Genomic DNA, 16,722 nt, shown 5'->3' with positions numbered 1-16,722 from the left:
GAATAAATAGCACAAAGGTGGCCCAGTGGGGGACTGAGCACTCTATTAGGGCACCTGCACATACTACTGTGTAACTGTTTAACCCTGTAAGTTCTGATTCTCCTCACAACATCTGCACCCATTTGCTCATTCTTAATTAGCAGCTGTGCTGTTACAAACACACTTTTGTTTTATTTTATTCTTTTGTGTTCATGTATGCTCCAGTCCAAGGATCCATTGCCCATTCAACTCTGTGGATCTGTTTCCTCCTTTGGAGTGAATGGGAATGCTGATGCAGTCATTCACTCAATATATGTGGTGTAGCTTCCACAAAACAAATTGCAGATTGACAAAATGGTTCGAAGAGAGCTATGCAATGGGCTTTTAAGTAGGGGAACTTGCATAAGAAGAGTGAGAGATGTTAGAATGCTCTCTCTGTGCATGGATATCATTGCGCCTGCTATCAGAATTTATCACTGCTGGGTTTCAGATCATAAGAACGCAATGTCTGGATACATGTCAGAGTGTGAATTTCCCAATGTAATTCTGTTAAATTCTCTTTAAATGGGTAGTGTATTCAAATGCTGAAAATATCTGATGCCACAGGCTTAGCCTGTCCAGGGAAGATGGACTGATAAACAGAAATTCTTTTGCATTTGTCAGAGTTGGGCATGGTTGATAGTATGCCTTTGTTCCATTCTTTTAAATGCCTTGGAACTTTACTTGAGACATGTGGTTCTGTATTTAGCAAGCCATGCATTAGTGATATAATGACTCGATGGGCTTTGTCACATCAACACCTGCCTCTGAAAGCTGTCTCAGGTCCTGCAGTACATCCTGCTGAGCAGCAACCTGAAAACAGGCTTTCCTGTCTGAAAAATGCTTCTTTCTGTGATACCCTGTTTCCTGTTGCTAGTCTCTCTCTGTTCCAGGTACATTCACCTCTGATTCTGTCCAGCCCACAGCCCACAAGGAACAGAACAGTACAGTACAGTGTTTGTTGCAGAACTGGTGCTCCTCATATGTGCCTGGTTTTGTAGTGACCATGCAATGTCATGGTAGCCTCTCTTTTTGCACCATTTAATCTGATTTTTTGCTTTCCAGGAAAAATTCTGTTAACCTTTCCCCCCCCCCAACAAAAATTGTAACATTCTTTGATTGTGTCACTACCACATTTAAATAACTCTGATGCATCCTGTTGTTTACCAGAGATTGTAACTAACTTGGTTGGCATTTACATCTCCATTTGCTCGTTCCTAACTGGAAGCTGCATTGTTGCTGCTGATGTGTGCTAAGATCTGGTGCTTGTGGTGGTTGGTAAATCTCCAGCAAAGCAATGTATGTGTGTGTGTGTTGTCTTATGTCTGGTTTTCTTCTTTTAAGGTGCCTCGTCTCCGGACATAGAGTCTAACTATGGGGGAGGCCTGTTAGACATGATGAAAGGAGGAGCAGGGAGACTGTTCAGCAACTTAAAGGATAACTTGAAGGACACTCTTAAAGACACTTCTACGAAAGTTATGCAATCTGTTGCAAGGTACTATGAAACAAAAGCCCTGGAGAGCTCAGCTAGCAAAATAGTAAGCTTAGTAATTATTTCCCTGTCACAGGGAAATAATCAGATTTTAGTAGGCTTGGACAAAGGGATTATTTAGCACCCTGGTGAGATCTTAGGAGGGAAACAGAAAAGGTTGCTGTAGAAGCCTGAAGTTTGAATAATATGATGGCCCTCAAGCCACTGTGGCTAACTCCAGGAAGCCTATAAGGAAGGCATGGCGCAACTACCGTATTTTTCGCTCTATAACACGCACCTGACCATAACACACACATAGTTTTTAGAGGAGGAAAACAAGAAAAAAAATATTCTAAACGAAACAGTGGATGTATGATTTTTGTGGTTCATGCTGTGGCCACAGACATGTGATCTGAAGGTGAGTTTGGGGTAGCCCAATGCAAAAATCCTGAGCATCCATGTGGATCCATGCTTTGTAACCATGTTTTTGCACCATTGTGGCCCCATGAAACAGTGGGTGCGTGTGTTTTTTTGGGTGCATGCTGTAGCCATGGACATGCTATGTGATCTGATGGTGAATTTGGGGTGACCCAGTGTAAAAATCCTGAGGATCCATGTGGATCCGTGCTTTGTAACCACGTTTTAAGTGGGGAGGGAAGGAAAAGCACTCAAGGGACAAGGAGCACGCGTGGGGTGTGTGGAGAAGGATGCTGCTAATAATGCAGGAGAGGGGTTTAAGGGGAGAAGGAATACACGTGGGGTGTGTGGAGAAGGATGCTGCTAATAATGCAGAAGAGGGGTATAAGGGAAGAAGGCTCCTCTCCTCTCCCGCTTTGCTCCTTTAAAACAAGCAGGCTCTGCTTCTCTCCCTCCTCCCCGGCTCGGCTAGCTAAAAAGCTTTGCTGCTATTTAGCGAGCTGAGTGGGGAGGAGAGAGGGACAGAGAGCACAGTTGATTTAAAGGAGCCAACCGGACAGGAGCTGCTTACACTCGTGTAAGCGGCTCCTCTCCTCTCCCGCTTTGCTCCTTTAAAACAAGCAGCCTCTGCTTCTCTCCCTCCTCCCAACCAGACAGTCAACCAGACAGTCGCCGCTTACACCTGTGTAAGTGGCTCCTCTCCCGCTTTGCTGTTTCAAAGCGAGCCACAGAGGAGGGAATGAAGGGGAACCATGGATCCTCTGCTCACGACTGCAGCAGATCCCCCCACCATCCGTAGGCATTCACTCCATAACACACACAGACATTTCCCCTTACTTTCTAGGAGAGAAAAAGCGAGTGTTATGGAGAGAAAAATACGGTAACTTTCCTTTTCTCTTGTTTCTCCAGCTGATGCTCAGGAGCATACTTCTAGATATGAAACAGTTCCCTTTAGCCATCATAACTAGTTAGCTATCAATAGCCTTATCCTCCATGAATTTGTGCAATCCTCCTTTTAGAAGCCGTCATGTGGAAGTGAACCCCATAAATTAACTCTGTACTGAGTGAAGCTTTATTTCCGCTTGTTTCCTCTGAACGTACTGTCAGTCAAAACCACTGGTAGACCCTGAGTTATAGACAGGAAGAAGAATTTCTCTCTATCCATAAATTATTCACTTTTTGGAAATGAATATCCTCAAAAAGGTTAGTGTAGAACTGAAAAGGGTTCAGAAAAGGGCAACCAAAATGATCAAGCGGACAGGAAAAAAATCCCCTGTGAGGAAAGGTTACAGCATTTGGGGCTTTTAAATTAGAGAAAAGGCAAGAAGAGGTGACATGACAAAAATTTATAAAAGTTTGCATGGTGTGGAGAGAGTATATAGAGAGAAGCTTTTCAATGAAGCTAAATACTGGATGATTCCAGACAGACAAAAGAAAGTAATTTTTCACACAGTGCATAGTTAAACTATAGAATACACTCCCATGAGAGGCAGTGATGCCTACCAATTTGGACGGCTATAAAAGAGGGTCAGAGAAGTTCATGGTGGCTAAGGCTATCAGTGGATGCTAACCCCAATGGCTATTATTCTATCTTTGCTGTCGAATGCCATTTTACTGGAATCACTGTTGTCCTCAGGTCCTGTTCATGGACTTTCCATAGTCATCTGTTAGGCCACTGTGAGAACAGGTGTTGGACTAGATGGGTCACTGGCCTGATCCAGCAGGCTCTTCTTGCATTCTTAACTTGGTCTAAAAGTGTGTGGAATTCGACAGAAAAGTAAGGGATTTGTTTGAGGGCTGAGATCTTCAGTATTCAGGCTGGTGGTAACCATGAACACAAATTCATGAGGCAGCTTCTTTCCTAATGTTCAAAGTGACCCCTGCAGCCACCATTTTCTTGCTCTGGGAGGCCCTTCTGTCATTATGCTCTTTGAGTCAAATGTACTGAAACAGTAAAGGAACATTTAATATTAGCTGAGTAGACACCATAGGTGGTATCCAACAAAGTAGTTCCCTTAGTGCAAGAATTTCTGTTTGCACAATGGAACTTGCCCTCCCCAAATTTACTCCAGAGGTTTTGGGGAAAACCCAGAACAGATTTAGGGAGCATGCATGGACAGAAGAGGGAGGGGAAGTTTTCTTGGCAGCCCAATGATCCTTGTCCTAACAGAACTACAATCTTGGATACTATCTATTGAATTATTTAGCTGGCATTATATGCAGTTGTCTACAAATAAAGACCCAGGATGAGCTTTGTAGTTGTTGTTTTTTTTAACTATCTAATTTCTAATATTACAAAATAGCTTGAGATTTTAGATATTTCCAACAGAGTCGTGAGAGTGAAAGGCAATGAATCCCAATTCAGGGATGAAGCAACTGTGGCCATCCCAGAGGTTGGGCTACAACTTCCATAATCCCTGACTATTGTACTTCCTGGTTGGTGTTTATGGGAGAAGGAGTCCAGCAATATCTGAGGCCACAGGTTTCCCATCCCTCATATACTTTATTGTTACCTGAAAGAGAGCGAGAGCGAGAGTGAGAGAGAAAGCTCATGGGAACTATTTCTTAAACCACCTTTGGTTCCATGACAGAAGAAAAGGAGGGGTATACATATAAAAAAATTTTTTGGTTCATCATCTCTTAACGGATTCTGGTGCAGGGCCAGTTTAAAATCAATAGCTAATTGACATGAAATATCTGCATAATTGCAAGAGAAAGAGATTCTGCTGCATAGTCAGAAGTGAAATAATATGAATGCAGCAATTGGAGAGGAACCACAGGGGCATAATGCACCCCCAAAATATGGGGAAATGCTGTGCATTACAAGATGCTGCCGCTGTCTCTTTGCTGAGCGAATATGATTATTACTTTACAGACACAGGGAAGAATTGTGCATAGGCCTTAATGGGACATGGAACATCTATAAAACTTCTGTTGATTTTGGTGTGTGTATTAACCAGCATTTATTTTCCTATCTTTTAAAATAGCTACACCAAGGGAGAACTAGATATTTCTTACATTACCTCAAGAATTATTGGTAAGTGTGTGAGTTACTTCAAACAATGAAGCAGTGCTCCATGTAGCAATGCAGCCATGTTAGACTTGTTAATTGTCAATCTTGTATCTTTTCTGGTTTAGAATGTAAACTTACATTTTTCATGTCTTGATAGTGATGTCATTTCCTGGTGAAGGAGTTGAACTAGGATTTAGGAATCATATTGATGATGTACGGACGTTCTTGGATACAAGACATCCTGACCACTACACAGTTTTCAATTTGTCACCGAAGTCTTATCGTACTACCAGGTTTCATAATAGAGTAAGTGACTTCTGCTGGTACTGTGATTTGACACAGACTATCACAGGGTGTTAGCTCTGTTTGTAAGATTAGGCATGTTATCTTTACGACCTTCTCTATGCAAAACAGGTGCTCTACTGGTGAGCTACATCCACTCAAGTTGTCAAGGAAAAAAGAGGTGCCTAAATTATGGAAAGGCCTCTAAAAGTAGAGGTTCAGATGGGTACTTCTTTGCCTGCTTTTAACCAATATCATAAGACCATGTTATTCTGATGGAGTTATATTTTTGGATGGAGCCTGTACTAAGTTTTTGTTTGTTATTTGCTGATATTTATATGGTGCTGTCTTACTGATATTTGGTTAGTTTGTGTATTGTTAGGACACTTATTGTTAGACTGTTATATGCTTCCATTAAAAAATCCCCTTGGAAATAACGTGGAAATGAGTGCTTAACTTGTGCTGTATTCTACTATAATCCACTATAATTCTGGAAGTAGCTTTTACATCAAGCTGCTTTTATATAATATGGAAATTAGATTTTAGGGAAGTGTCATGAAAATGGAATAAACTGCCATGTGAATGCAGCTTTTGAGAACAATGGCAGGGCCTAGCCCCAAGCTGGATAAATACACATATTGGAAACAAATACCATTGAGACTAATGAGGTGTACTACCACAGAATAATGTGGCTGCATGCAACCTGGAATTTTGTAATAGATTGTGGACAAAATGCTAGGGACTAGTGTATACTTGATACAAAGAGCACTTATTAGTCAAGCATGCAGGAAAAGTAATGCATATTTCAGAAGAGCTACTTTAATTATTATTTAAATTATTTAATTATTATTAATATTATTTAAAATAGTTTTAGGCAGTTTTTCTGGGCAAAGGCCCATCCAGTGTATCTTCTTCACTGTTCATTATTCTGTATGTGGTGTTATCTAAATTTGCACAGACAGTTCTTTTGCTGCAGTGCAAAGAATGGCTGGCACTTATATTGTTGTGCCTCAATAATAGAAGAAAGTTCTTGTTCATGGAAACTCATGTATTAGCTTAAGCTGCCTTAATCTTGTGGCTTTCAGTGAGATGTAAGCAGCCCAGTTGTACACAGAATTGCAGCCATTGTCCTTAGTTGCCACAGGTCTCTTTGCAATTATATCAATTTCATATGGTTAGCGACCTCTCTCCCTTAATATATTGTAATTTTCAAAGTAGTATGATTGTTTTTTTAAAAAAGCCATGCCTGAAAATTTTGTTTTTAATTCCTGAATTCTGTAATAAATTGGTACTGTTAACTGGGTAGCTGCTGAATTATTGTGTGCTATGCAAGCACAGACTGTAGATACAGTACTCAAAACACCAGGGCTGCATGCATACACACCATACATTTAAAGCACAGTATTATTAATATTATTGTTGTTGTTTCAACAAGTTATATACAGTTTAATTTACAATCATCTCTAAGTGGTGTGCAGAAGATTAAATAAAACAAAATTTTAAAAACTATTTTAAAAAAAACTTCAACTAAAATGCCTGCTGGAATAATAAAAAAAGTCTTCAGTGGATGCCTGACCTAAACTGGAAATTTGAAACAAAATTTGACCCACAACACTGAATGCACAGCACCTAAGAGATATGAGCTGTGCATCCAAGCCTTGGAGGACCATTAACAGTGACTCCTCTGAAGACCTCAGTGATTAGGCAGGAACTTAAGGTATCAGGCAATCCCTAAGGTATCCAGGGTCTGAGGGCCTGGTAAATCAGTGTAGGAACTTCCACAACTTCTTCCAAATTATTCTGGGAACTGTCATTTGTTTAGGGCAGGTATAGGCAAACTCAGCCCTCCAGATGTTTTCGGACTACAACTCCCATCATCCCTAGCTAACAGGTCCAGTGGTCAGGGATGATGGGAGTTGTAGTCCCAAAACATCTGGAGGGCCGAGTTTGCCTATGCCTGGTTTAGGGTGCTGGGAATTTTAGCTGTGAGGGGTAAACTACAGAAAAGACTTGAATCTTTTCTTTCTAAACCATGAATTTTTATGTTTGCTAAGCAACCCTTTGTTTAATGTTTGAGAAACGTGCTTAAAGGGGCAGCTTGTCCATTAAAATGAATGGAGCAGATGACCTAACATGTTACTATGAAATTTCAAATTAACCTTTCCTTACTTTGTGACTTCTTTAGGTATCTGAATGTAGCTGGCCAATTAGACAAGCGCCAAGTCTCCATAACCTCTATGCTGTATGTAAGAACATGCATAACTGGTTGCAGCAGAATCCCAAAAATGTTTGTGTCATCCACTGTATGGTAAGTCAGGCAGTAAGTAACCACTTTTCAAGAAAAGTCTGATCACAAAACAGCTTGTTTATAGAGGAACTGAGAAACTGCTGATTCATTTTTAAAAGCTCATGGTGGTGTACAATAAAGTGTGTATGGTGGTATCCAATTAAGTCATTTGTTGTCAGCGAAATTATTTGATTGTGGTGCCCTAAATATTTTGTGGTTCTTCCCTCAACCTTTTAGAGCAGATTTGGGGAGGGTGCACAAAGTGAGATAAGAGGGGGGGGGGGAGTTGTGCAACTGTAAATCCTTGTGCTGACAGGACCTGTTGGTTGGATTCTGCCTGCATATATTTATTTTTAAAGATCAATTAATTATGGATAACTTTTTAGTAAGCCTAATTGATTAAAAGTCGCAGTCTTACTAATATGCTTGATGCTGTACCCCAACAACAAAGCCAAAAAGAGAACTAAAAAGGAATATCAATTCCAGCCTGTCAGGGACACAGAAGTACCTTTCTGAGTAAATCTCAGCTGAACAGAAGGCTGATTCATGGGTTACTGAGCCAGTGTGGAGATAAATAAAAACTGTTTCATTGTGGCATTGCTACAATGTTGACAAGCTTCTTGCCACATCTGCCTACTCAATTGCATGGAGAGTCTCCACACTAGAGCCACTACTGTAGTTGCTAGGGAAATGCAGTGCTGGTATGGAGGCTGGAAGATGCAGTAAGAGGTTTGCTGCTGATTTAATAGAATCAGTTTTTCATAGACTCTGTATTGGTCCTCAGAATTAATTGTGTGGATGTCACTGGCTTATGAGTTGTATCTTTACAGTGGTTTGGGAGCATTAATGGTATTTGCATTCAATTGCTACTGTATGAATTTAGTATTAAAGCCAGGAAGCTTCTATCTTGAGAGAACCTTGATCAAATAATGTTGTATGCATTACACAGAAACTGGCAAACCTTCCCCTCTAATTAGCCTGATAGATGCTCTTGTGTTTTATTTGACAGGATGGTCGTGTAGCATCAGCAGTCCTGGTCAGTGCAATGTTCTGTTTCTGTCATCTCTTCTCTAATCCAATTCCTGCCCTTCAGTTGTTAAATTCAAAGAGACCTGGAATAGTACTCTGGCCATCCCACAGAAGGTAAGTTTTCCCGATGGACCAAATGTCTAAACACATGAAATGTGACTTTCCATTTCTTTATTTCTTGGAGTCAGATTTTATTCAGTTTCACCCTTCCTGTCTGTTTAAAGCTATGTATCTGCACCGAAATCAGTGGGAATTCATTTTATCCAGTCACTGACTGGTTGAAGGCAGATTGGCAACAGTTCAGCAAAACAAATGCTTTCAGCTAAGGCTTCAATGATCCCACTGGGTTCCTAAGGCTGCATTCCAAAACACAAGTATTCCTGTAGTTCTTTTTTTTTATTGATTTTAATTCGTTTTGCTACATCAAACATTAAAACAAATGAAAAAAAACATACATAACACATACACACAAAAAAGAAATACATAAAAAAAGAGAAATAATAATAAAGAAAACAAAAGAAAAAACATCTCCTAACATAAAATACCAACAAATTAGGTTACATTTACTAAATAACACACAACACTAATTGACTTCCCTTCATCTCGGTTTCAGAATATATTATATGATTTTTTATCTGCAGTTTCTTTTCCTTAAAAAACTCCAAAACACAAGTATTCCTAAATTGCTTTGGTCCTGTATAAATTAGACTGTTCCAGTATAAGTGGGAATAATAATTTTTAGTCATTAATAATCTGAAGCCCTGGGTTTTTGACAATCACAAGAGCATCAAGACTTTAAAATGTGGTATCCCTACCACAAATGAGGAGCTGTAATCCAGCAGCATTTGAAGGGCCACAGGTTCCTGACCCCTATTCTGAACTTTAAGGGAATATTAACTTAGGACCTGTTTTTACACTCAATTGGTAGCAGTCCTGTTGTCAGGGGAGAGAAGAGCCAAATCCTTTTGCAGCTTTTTTTTTTTTTTTACGGCTATTAGCCCATAAATTTTGCAGCTTTCAAACAGAACTGCATCAGGGATTGCATCTGTAAGATGCTTATGTTATACTTGCTTTCTCCTCATGGGATTTTTGCCCCTGAAATCTCTAATCTTATATTTTAAAATTAGACACAGCATTCCTGTTCCTTGACAGCAGGATTTCTACTATTGAAAATACTAGATTCTGCAACTTGAGGAACCCCAAATACTTTTATAGAGCTAAAGGATGCAATTATTATTATTATTATTATTAATTATTATTATTATTATTATACCCTGCCTATCTGGCTGGGTTTCCCCAGTCACCCTGGGTGGCTTACAGCATATCAAAAAACATAATAAAAACATCAAGCATTAAAAACCTCCTGATACAGGGCTGCCTTCAGATGTCTTCTAAAAGTTGTGTAATTCTTTACCTCCTTGACATCTGAAGGGAGGGCATTCCACAGGGAGGGTGCCACTACTGAGAGGGCCCTCTTCCTGGTTCCCTGCAACTTCGCTTATCCCAGTGAGGGAACCAGCAGAAGACCCTCGAAAGAGGACCTCAGCAAAGCAGTAATATGAATGGACCCCTCTTAATTATTTTTCTCATTGCAGGTATGTAGGATATATTTGTGATCTAATAGCAGACAAACCTATTCAACCTCACTGCAAGCCTCTAACTATCAAATCAGTCCTCTTCAGTCCAGTGCCCTGTTTCAACAAGCAGAGAACAGGTTGCCGGCCTTTCTGTGACATTCTTATTGGAGAAACCAGAATCTTCACGACCTCCCAAGAGTATGAAAGAATGAAGTGAGTGCCACTGTGTTTACTTAGAATACCTCTGCACCCATATATACAAAGCAGGGGAAGGAGCTATCTAGAGCACACAAGTTACTTATGCCCCCAGGCACCAGTAAACATGCTGGTTGCATCCCCTGGTTGATACGTGATCAACACTAGTCTGAAATATAGGTATGGGTATCTGCCTGGGTCTGTATCAATACAGCTGTGGCTATTTGAATGGGAACCAGGATTTCGCAATGCATATGTGTGTAGCGGCTTCCTATCTTCACACTGGCTCTTATCATACATGAACTGGGAAGTGCTGCCTCCATACATGTTGGCCATGTTCTGGATGAGCCCTTCACACATTGGGCACCTACAGATACATAATGTTTAAATAGGGATAATGTTTTGCCTCTGAAGTTTTGATTTTTGTACTATGGACTGTTTCAAATTCTGTGCATTTTCTGCATAGAGTATATTTGTGGATGTTGGAATAGGCTGTAGCTTGTGCTGTGAGAGAGAAGGGAGGTAAACAAACCAGCCAAACCAAGACTTCCTTCTTGTTAACTGGCCCAACCTACTCCTTCTACTGGGTAGAGTGGTACAGTACTTGGGTGTGGGGTAAGGTCACTGTGAATTTTGTTTTGACAGTTCTGATTAATATTACAAGAGTTGTAAAGTAAAAGTTATTTTACTTTTCTTTAGGGAATTCCGTATTCAAGAAGGAAAAGTTGTAATTCCATTAGGAGTCACTGTCCATGGCGACGTAGTGGTTTCTGTCTACCATATGCGATCAACTATTGGGGGACGACTTCAAGCTAAAGTATGACTTGATGCATTTGTTGAATGTAAAGCTAAACAAGTGGGGGTGGTTAGCCAACTCCAGATTCTTTAATACTGTGGTGAGGTTACAGTGGGGTGTCAAAATCGAAAGACACAATGAGAAGATCAAAAGCAGCTGCTGAAGTCAAATCTCAAAAGGGAAGAGACAGCTGAAAAAGAGAATAGTTTCCTGATGTTTTTCAAGACATTCACTTTATCAAGGGAAATTTATTCCAATACTTTGGGGGTAATGCTTGGTACTGCTCTTCTTTCAGCTCATCTAAGCAGACCAAAAAGAAAACAGATGTTCCCTTTCTGCAGTACACAGTTCTGCACCCAATTTTTTTAAAAAAAACTGGGAGCAAAATAAGAATGAGGCAGTGGTGCTACTTATTGAAAGATGTTTGGTAGTTTGTCTAATAATATTGCTGAACAAGTATTGATGTCACTTTAGACTACAGTCCAGTTCAGAAACTTATGGAGAAACTTGAACTGTCTTCACAAAGTAATATCCCTCTATGTGGTGACAACAACACATAAATTCTTATTATGCATAGTCCATTCCCTTTCCAAAAGGGGTGGACAGATCATGCAGAACTAAGTCAGAATTTATGTTATTACTGATAACATAAAAGTGATAATAATTCTATATTGTACAGAATAATTCTATACCATGAGCAGTATGTTTCATTCGTGTCTTAGTCACATGAATATTAGGAGGGAGTGCCATCATGTTTTATGACTCAGATATCATTACATTTTATGTACTCATGGTAAGCAGGGCAAATGGGCTTCTGTTTCTCCCCCCACTGTAAGAATTGAATGCAATAGAAAGATCCATATTTCCTAACCCTGATCCAAAAGTATGTGTTCATCAATGCAATATTTTCATACTTTGTTATAATGAAGGATTTGAATTTGCAAAATAACTGTTTAAGCCTGCTACAGACTAACTTACTAATACCTGCATACTATACACCAAATATTTTATTTTTGTGAGGGGGGTTGATTTTAAAATTGTGTTTTAATGTTTTCTTTTAGATGACGAACACACAAATATTCCAGATTCAGTTTCACACTGGATTTATAGCCTTGGGAACAACGGTATTAAAATTCAATAAGTAAGTATCTCATGACTAGAAATGATGCTGTGTTCTGAGTAGTTAGCTGCATATGGATTATTGCAGCAACACCCATAAGTGTTGATATGCAATCAAGCGACACCTATTTCAATAGAAATCTCAGGAGTTTGAGTAAATGAAGCATGTAGTTCCCTATTTATCTTAATATAATTCATTGCAAAAGCAATGCATGCTTTTAAAATCTCTTTAGCAAAGGTTGTAGATACTAGGCCGGGCATTCTCCTGCTTCATCCCATGATTTCAGGCACACTGGAGTTTTGTTTCAAGCAGAAGGCCTGCATAGGCCAAGAAACAAAATCCACAGAGAAGCCTGTATACTTAACTGGTTGTCATAGATCTACCTAATAATGCAACAAAATTATGCTCCTTAATTAAGGAATATTCTAAAATAAACTAGAGAAGTCTTGCCTTCTAGACACTGTAATTTTGCTAGTGAGTAAGATGTTCTGTTCCCTGGCATGAAAATGTTCTACTTCTCCTAGTAGCAAAATAGGATGTGTTTGAAGTTAAGGTTGCGATTAAAACTCATATGTGAAAATTCTTAACTTTCTCTCCATAGTATTTAATTGTAAAGCCCAAGGGGCCATTATGCTCTAAATTTATCCCTCTGCTCCAGGGCAGGACCATCCATACAAGTCATGTAGATCATGACTTGAATGTTTAAAACACAAGTGGTCAGCAAGACTAAGCAAGGTACATTACTCCAGGTGTCTGTAAAGCAGGCAGGTTAAATTAGCATCCTGTGAACCAGCCCCTGCATGTGAGAGCCATAGCAGATAGCTGCTCTCATCTTTGCAAAGCCACCATAGAAGCTAATGCCAGTTCTTTCAGCCACGGCTCTCTTGTTTTGCCTGCTTCCTGAAGAAGCCAACCACTGTTATGATGAGCAAGGAGACAAACACTGGTAGCAACAGTAGCATGCCTGCTAAATGCCTGCTAAATGGGCTAAAACAGGGATGGCTGTGGCAACAGCAATAATTTAATCTGCTACATCTAGCCCAAGGCTTCTGTACATGTTAGAGCTGGTTCAAGATCTCTGAAGTAGCAGAAAGGAGCCCTTTAATACAACTCTGCTCACTGAGGCACAACACGTTTTGAACTGAAATAGCTTTTTATCAGGGAGAAAGTTAAACGTGAATCAACTTTCATTTTGCATGCTCTAAAATAAAAGGTAGGTGCCCTTTCCCTGTGGATCACTATTAAATACTCCCTGAACCCATTTGGACTAGAATTACAAATCCAAACTATCCTCTGCATCTGCAATCAGAAATTTCTTCTGAGATTTTAAATACTTCAGATTGAGAGCACAAAGTAAAAAAACCCCACTAAGGTAATATTTTGCCATTGCTTCTGTCCACTAGGATGTCACACTCTGTAAAACTTACTTTACATATATAGAATGCGACATATTTCAGCCATATCAAGTACTTCTTTGTGCTCATCCTATGGAGGCTCAATATTTGATTTTAACATGATATCTTCAAACTGTTTTATTTTAATTTGAAGAACTTTCTGTCAATGTTTAGACCTGAATTGGATGCATGCGACTCATCAGACAAGTACCCCCAGCTGTTCCATGTCATGTTGGAGATAGAAATAGATTCTGCTGATAGACAGACTGATCTAACACCTCCATGGGAAAACTTCACAACAAAAGATATCAACCCCAGCATTCTTTTCTCATCACACCAGGAACACCAGGACACCCTTGCCTTGGCAGGTAAAAGCTCTATAGTTTTAGTGCTGCAGTTTTGACTTTAATGAAAATGCCAAAGTTGGCCATTTATTTCACACATTTTTGGTATGCCTTGACGCTTTGTACATTATAGGTAGAGGTCCTGTAGATGCGCCACAAGATAACCTGAAGAATGTGGGGCAGGGTGCATTCTTGTCATCTCTCAGCTGGCAAGGTATGGGTAACATATCTTTTCAGAACTCATAATTCACATACTAGTTTTCTTCTATCCCTTATCTCATTTCTTGTCCCCAAGGAGCTCGGGAATGCTGTGTTCACATGGCCCCATGGCAAGGCATAAGCATTTTCTTGACTCATAGGAAAGAACTGGCCAGCCTATAGACATGCATAGTATTCATGGGCTCATCACACTTCATAGAGCTTCTGGCCAAGTTCTCATGACAAGCTTATTTTGTGCTCATCATTGCAGTTGACTGTAATAATGTCCCTTGGAAAAGCAATGTGCTGTCAGCACTGTGCGTTTCCAATTTTGTGTTTTCCATTGTGTGTTTAACCCAAAGTACTTGGGTTAAGTGTAAACGTTGCTATTGCTGGTAGTGTTTACTTCCACATGTGGGGTGTGTGTGTGTGTGTGTGTGTGTGTGTGTGTGTGAGAGAGAGAGAGAGAGAGAGAGAGAGAGAGAGAGAGAAGGGGTATTTCCCCCCTTTGTATCTAGCACTGAAGGATCAACAGAACTACTAGCTAATCTTGAGCTTCTTTTGACCACTTAGATCAAAAACTGGAGAGAAGTAGCTCTCATCCCAGCTCTGAGGACCGGGCGGCACTGGTGCATGAAGAAAGTGAGCAGTCAGATGATGAACTCTTATCCCTCTCCAGTCAGCATAGTAACACCAGCAGTGACAAAATCCACGGGGCACCAAAGCATACCAAGAAGCATCAAGAGCCACCAGGTCCACCACCCCCAGAGGATGTCGATCTTTTAGGCTTGGAAGGCAGTCCTATGAGCAAGAACTTCCCAGCAGCACCTGCCGCACCGCCCTCAAACTCAGACTTGCTGAGTGATATCTTTGGGGTTGGTAACTCTGGAGGACCAAATCAAGGTGGACAGTCGGCTGTTGAGGATGTATTTCAGATGGGTGGCACTGGATCCACACAATCCACCCCACGACGGTCTGCAGCTTCAGCATCCCCATCTCTGTCCCCAAGAGTAGGAGAAGGTAAAAACTCCTAATTGTGACACTTAAAAAACCCAAAACCTTCTAAAAAAAATTCTAGGCAATCATTTCTAAATAGGATTCTCTTTCTACTAGGAATGGGGGAGAAACTCAGTTCAGTTCACATTTGAAATGTGTACCACATGCATATATTGTTAACAATAACATACATGACACTAGGGGAAATGTGCAAAAATAGTATCACAAGAGAAATGTGAACTAAAAGGATGGCAAATATTAATGAGGACTTTTAAAAAATGCAGATTGATGTGGCAAAGTGAACTTAAGATTGTACAAACAAACCCTTAAACAACTGCAGAATTCTAAGAAAGATAAATGCTGTTTTATATTAACAGTTACTTGTCTGAAGCACAGTAGCCTAAGCTGTCAATTTTAGTTTCTCATTTTTACAATCAAGATTCAGATAGTATTATTTCATTATTATTAACTTGGAGTAACCATTGGCTTGGTTCTGAGAATTGTTAATGGGAGAAAACTTTCTGCGTGTTTTCAAATTTGGGAAATTTCCTCCTGCCCTTGGTGCTCCTGTGATGTCCCATCCCCCACTTCTCAGGAAAGTCTCCTGACCCAGGTGAGAACCTTTTTGCTGGGTGCAGGAAGTTGGAGATGTAATGGGAGAATGAAAAATTCCCCTTCTGTGAACTCCCTTCCATTCACAGTTGTGAGAACTCAAGCCTTTGTTTATGAGAACAAGAAATTTCTTGTTGTATCAGTCACAAATCCTTTATTATCTCAAGTCATTCTGGTCACTTGTTTTCTGTAAGAAATTCTGAAATCCCCCTAACAAAACAGCCATGCTTATTGTTTACCTAATTCTGTTTCAGCCCCATAGTGTATGCCAAGGAGGCAGTGCATGTTGTGGCTGCCAGTGGAACATGCTGAGTTTTTAGCACGTAATCACAGCTGCCAGCTTGCTTCTGATTGTGACAGCATGCTAAATGCCCATCCTTCCTTAGCGCATGCTGGCAGCAGTCATATGTCATCCCCTCACCCCACCCCCAACACTGATTGAGTGCTGTTGTTGTCAGTGTTTTGATCCAATAGCAACTGGGCACTGCAGGGGGGGAATGTGCCATATTTTTCCACGTTTACGTGCGTTGCAACAGGAACCATTTAGAATTTGCTGGTTTTTATTAAAACTCATCACATTATTCTGTCCTTAAGAATGAAAAACCTTGATAAACAACTATTGGTATGCAGTTAAAGATGCCTGCATAGTCCTAATAAATGCATGAATTTCAGTCCCTGCCCATACTTCTATCAAAGTTTATTTGCTATCCTCACAGACTTGCTTCTGTCCCTTTAACAGATTCTCTTGCTATTTTCTTCTCTTTCTACCTGGCTCCACTCCCCATTTTCCTAGGCTTCTGTTACCTCCCACTTGCCATCCCACTCCTGCTCTCTTCTCTGCTTTTTAGCCACCTGCCTTTTAGCACTATGCCTATCCCAAATTTTCTGATGATACAAAGCCTATCCCAAATTTTCTGATGTTTCTTGGTCCTATGTGAAACTTTCTTCCGTTCAACCTGATTCTGAACATCTG

General features: G+C 40.2%; 1 protein-coding gene and 1 long non-coding RNA gene across 8 annotated transcripts in view; one reads left to right on the top strand and one right to left on the bottom strand.

The window, feature by feature from the left end:
* The window catches only part of LOC128415651 (uncharacterized), a 107,485-nt gene that overhangs the window by 76,215 nt on the left and 14,548 nt on the right, over positions 1-16,722 (bottom strand). The window lies entirely within an intron of this gene.
* Positions 1-16,722, top strand: part of DNAJC6 (DnaJ heat shock protein family (Hsp40) member C6) — a 51,140-nt gene that overhangs the window by 21,749 nt on the left and 12,669 nt on the right. For 4 of the 7 annotated variants that reach the window (XM_053392123.1, XM_053392121.1, XM_053392119.1 and 1 more), the window contains 11 exons: positions 1,363-1,513; positions 4,894-4,943; positions 5,077-5,225; positions 7,387-7,521; positions 8,498-8,631; positions 10,113-10,307; positions 10,989-11,106; positions 12,147-12,226; positions 13,774-13,967; positions 14,077-14,157; positions 14,715-15,161. In XM_053392123.1, the coding sequence (XP_053248098.1) occupies positions 1,363-1,513; positions 4,894-4,943; positions 5,077-5,225; positions 7,387-7,521; positions 8,498-8,631; positions 10,113-10,307; positions 10,989-11,106; positions 12,147-12,226; positions 13,774-13,967; positions 14,077-14,157; positions 14,715-15,161 (1,734 nt within the window). The remainder of the gene's footprint in view (positions 1-1,362; positions 1,514-4,893; positions 4,944-5,076; positions 5,226-7,386; positions 7,522-8,497; positions 8,632-10,112; positions 10,308-10,988; positions 11,107-12,146; positions 12,227-13,773; positions 13,968-14,076; positions 14,158-14,714; positions 15,162-16,722) is intronic. The other 3 variants (XM_053392120.1, XM_053392125.1, XM_053392122.1) reach the window with 3 other exon arrangements.

This window comes from Podarcis raffonei, chromosome 6 (assembly GCF_027172205.1).
Source record: "Podarcis raffonei isolate rPodRaf1 chromosome 6, rPodRaf1.pri, whole genome shotgun sequence".
Taxonomy (NCBI): Eukaryota; Metazoa; Chordata; class Lepidosauria; order Squamata; family Lacertidae; genus Podarcis; species Podarcis raffonei.
Note: the sequence above shows the minus strand (reverse complement) of the source record. Positions and strands in the feature narration are given on the sequence as shown.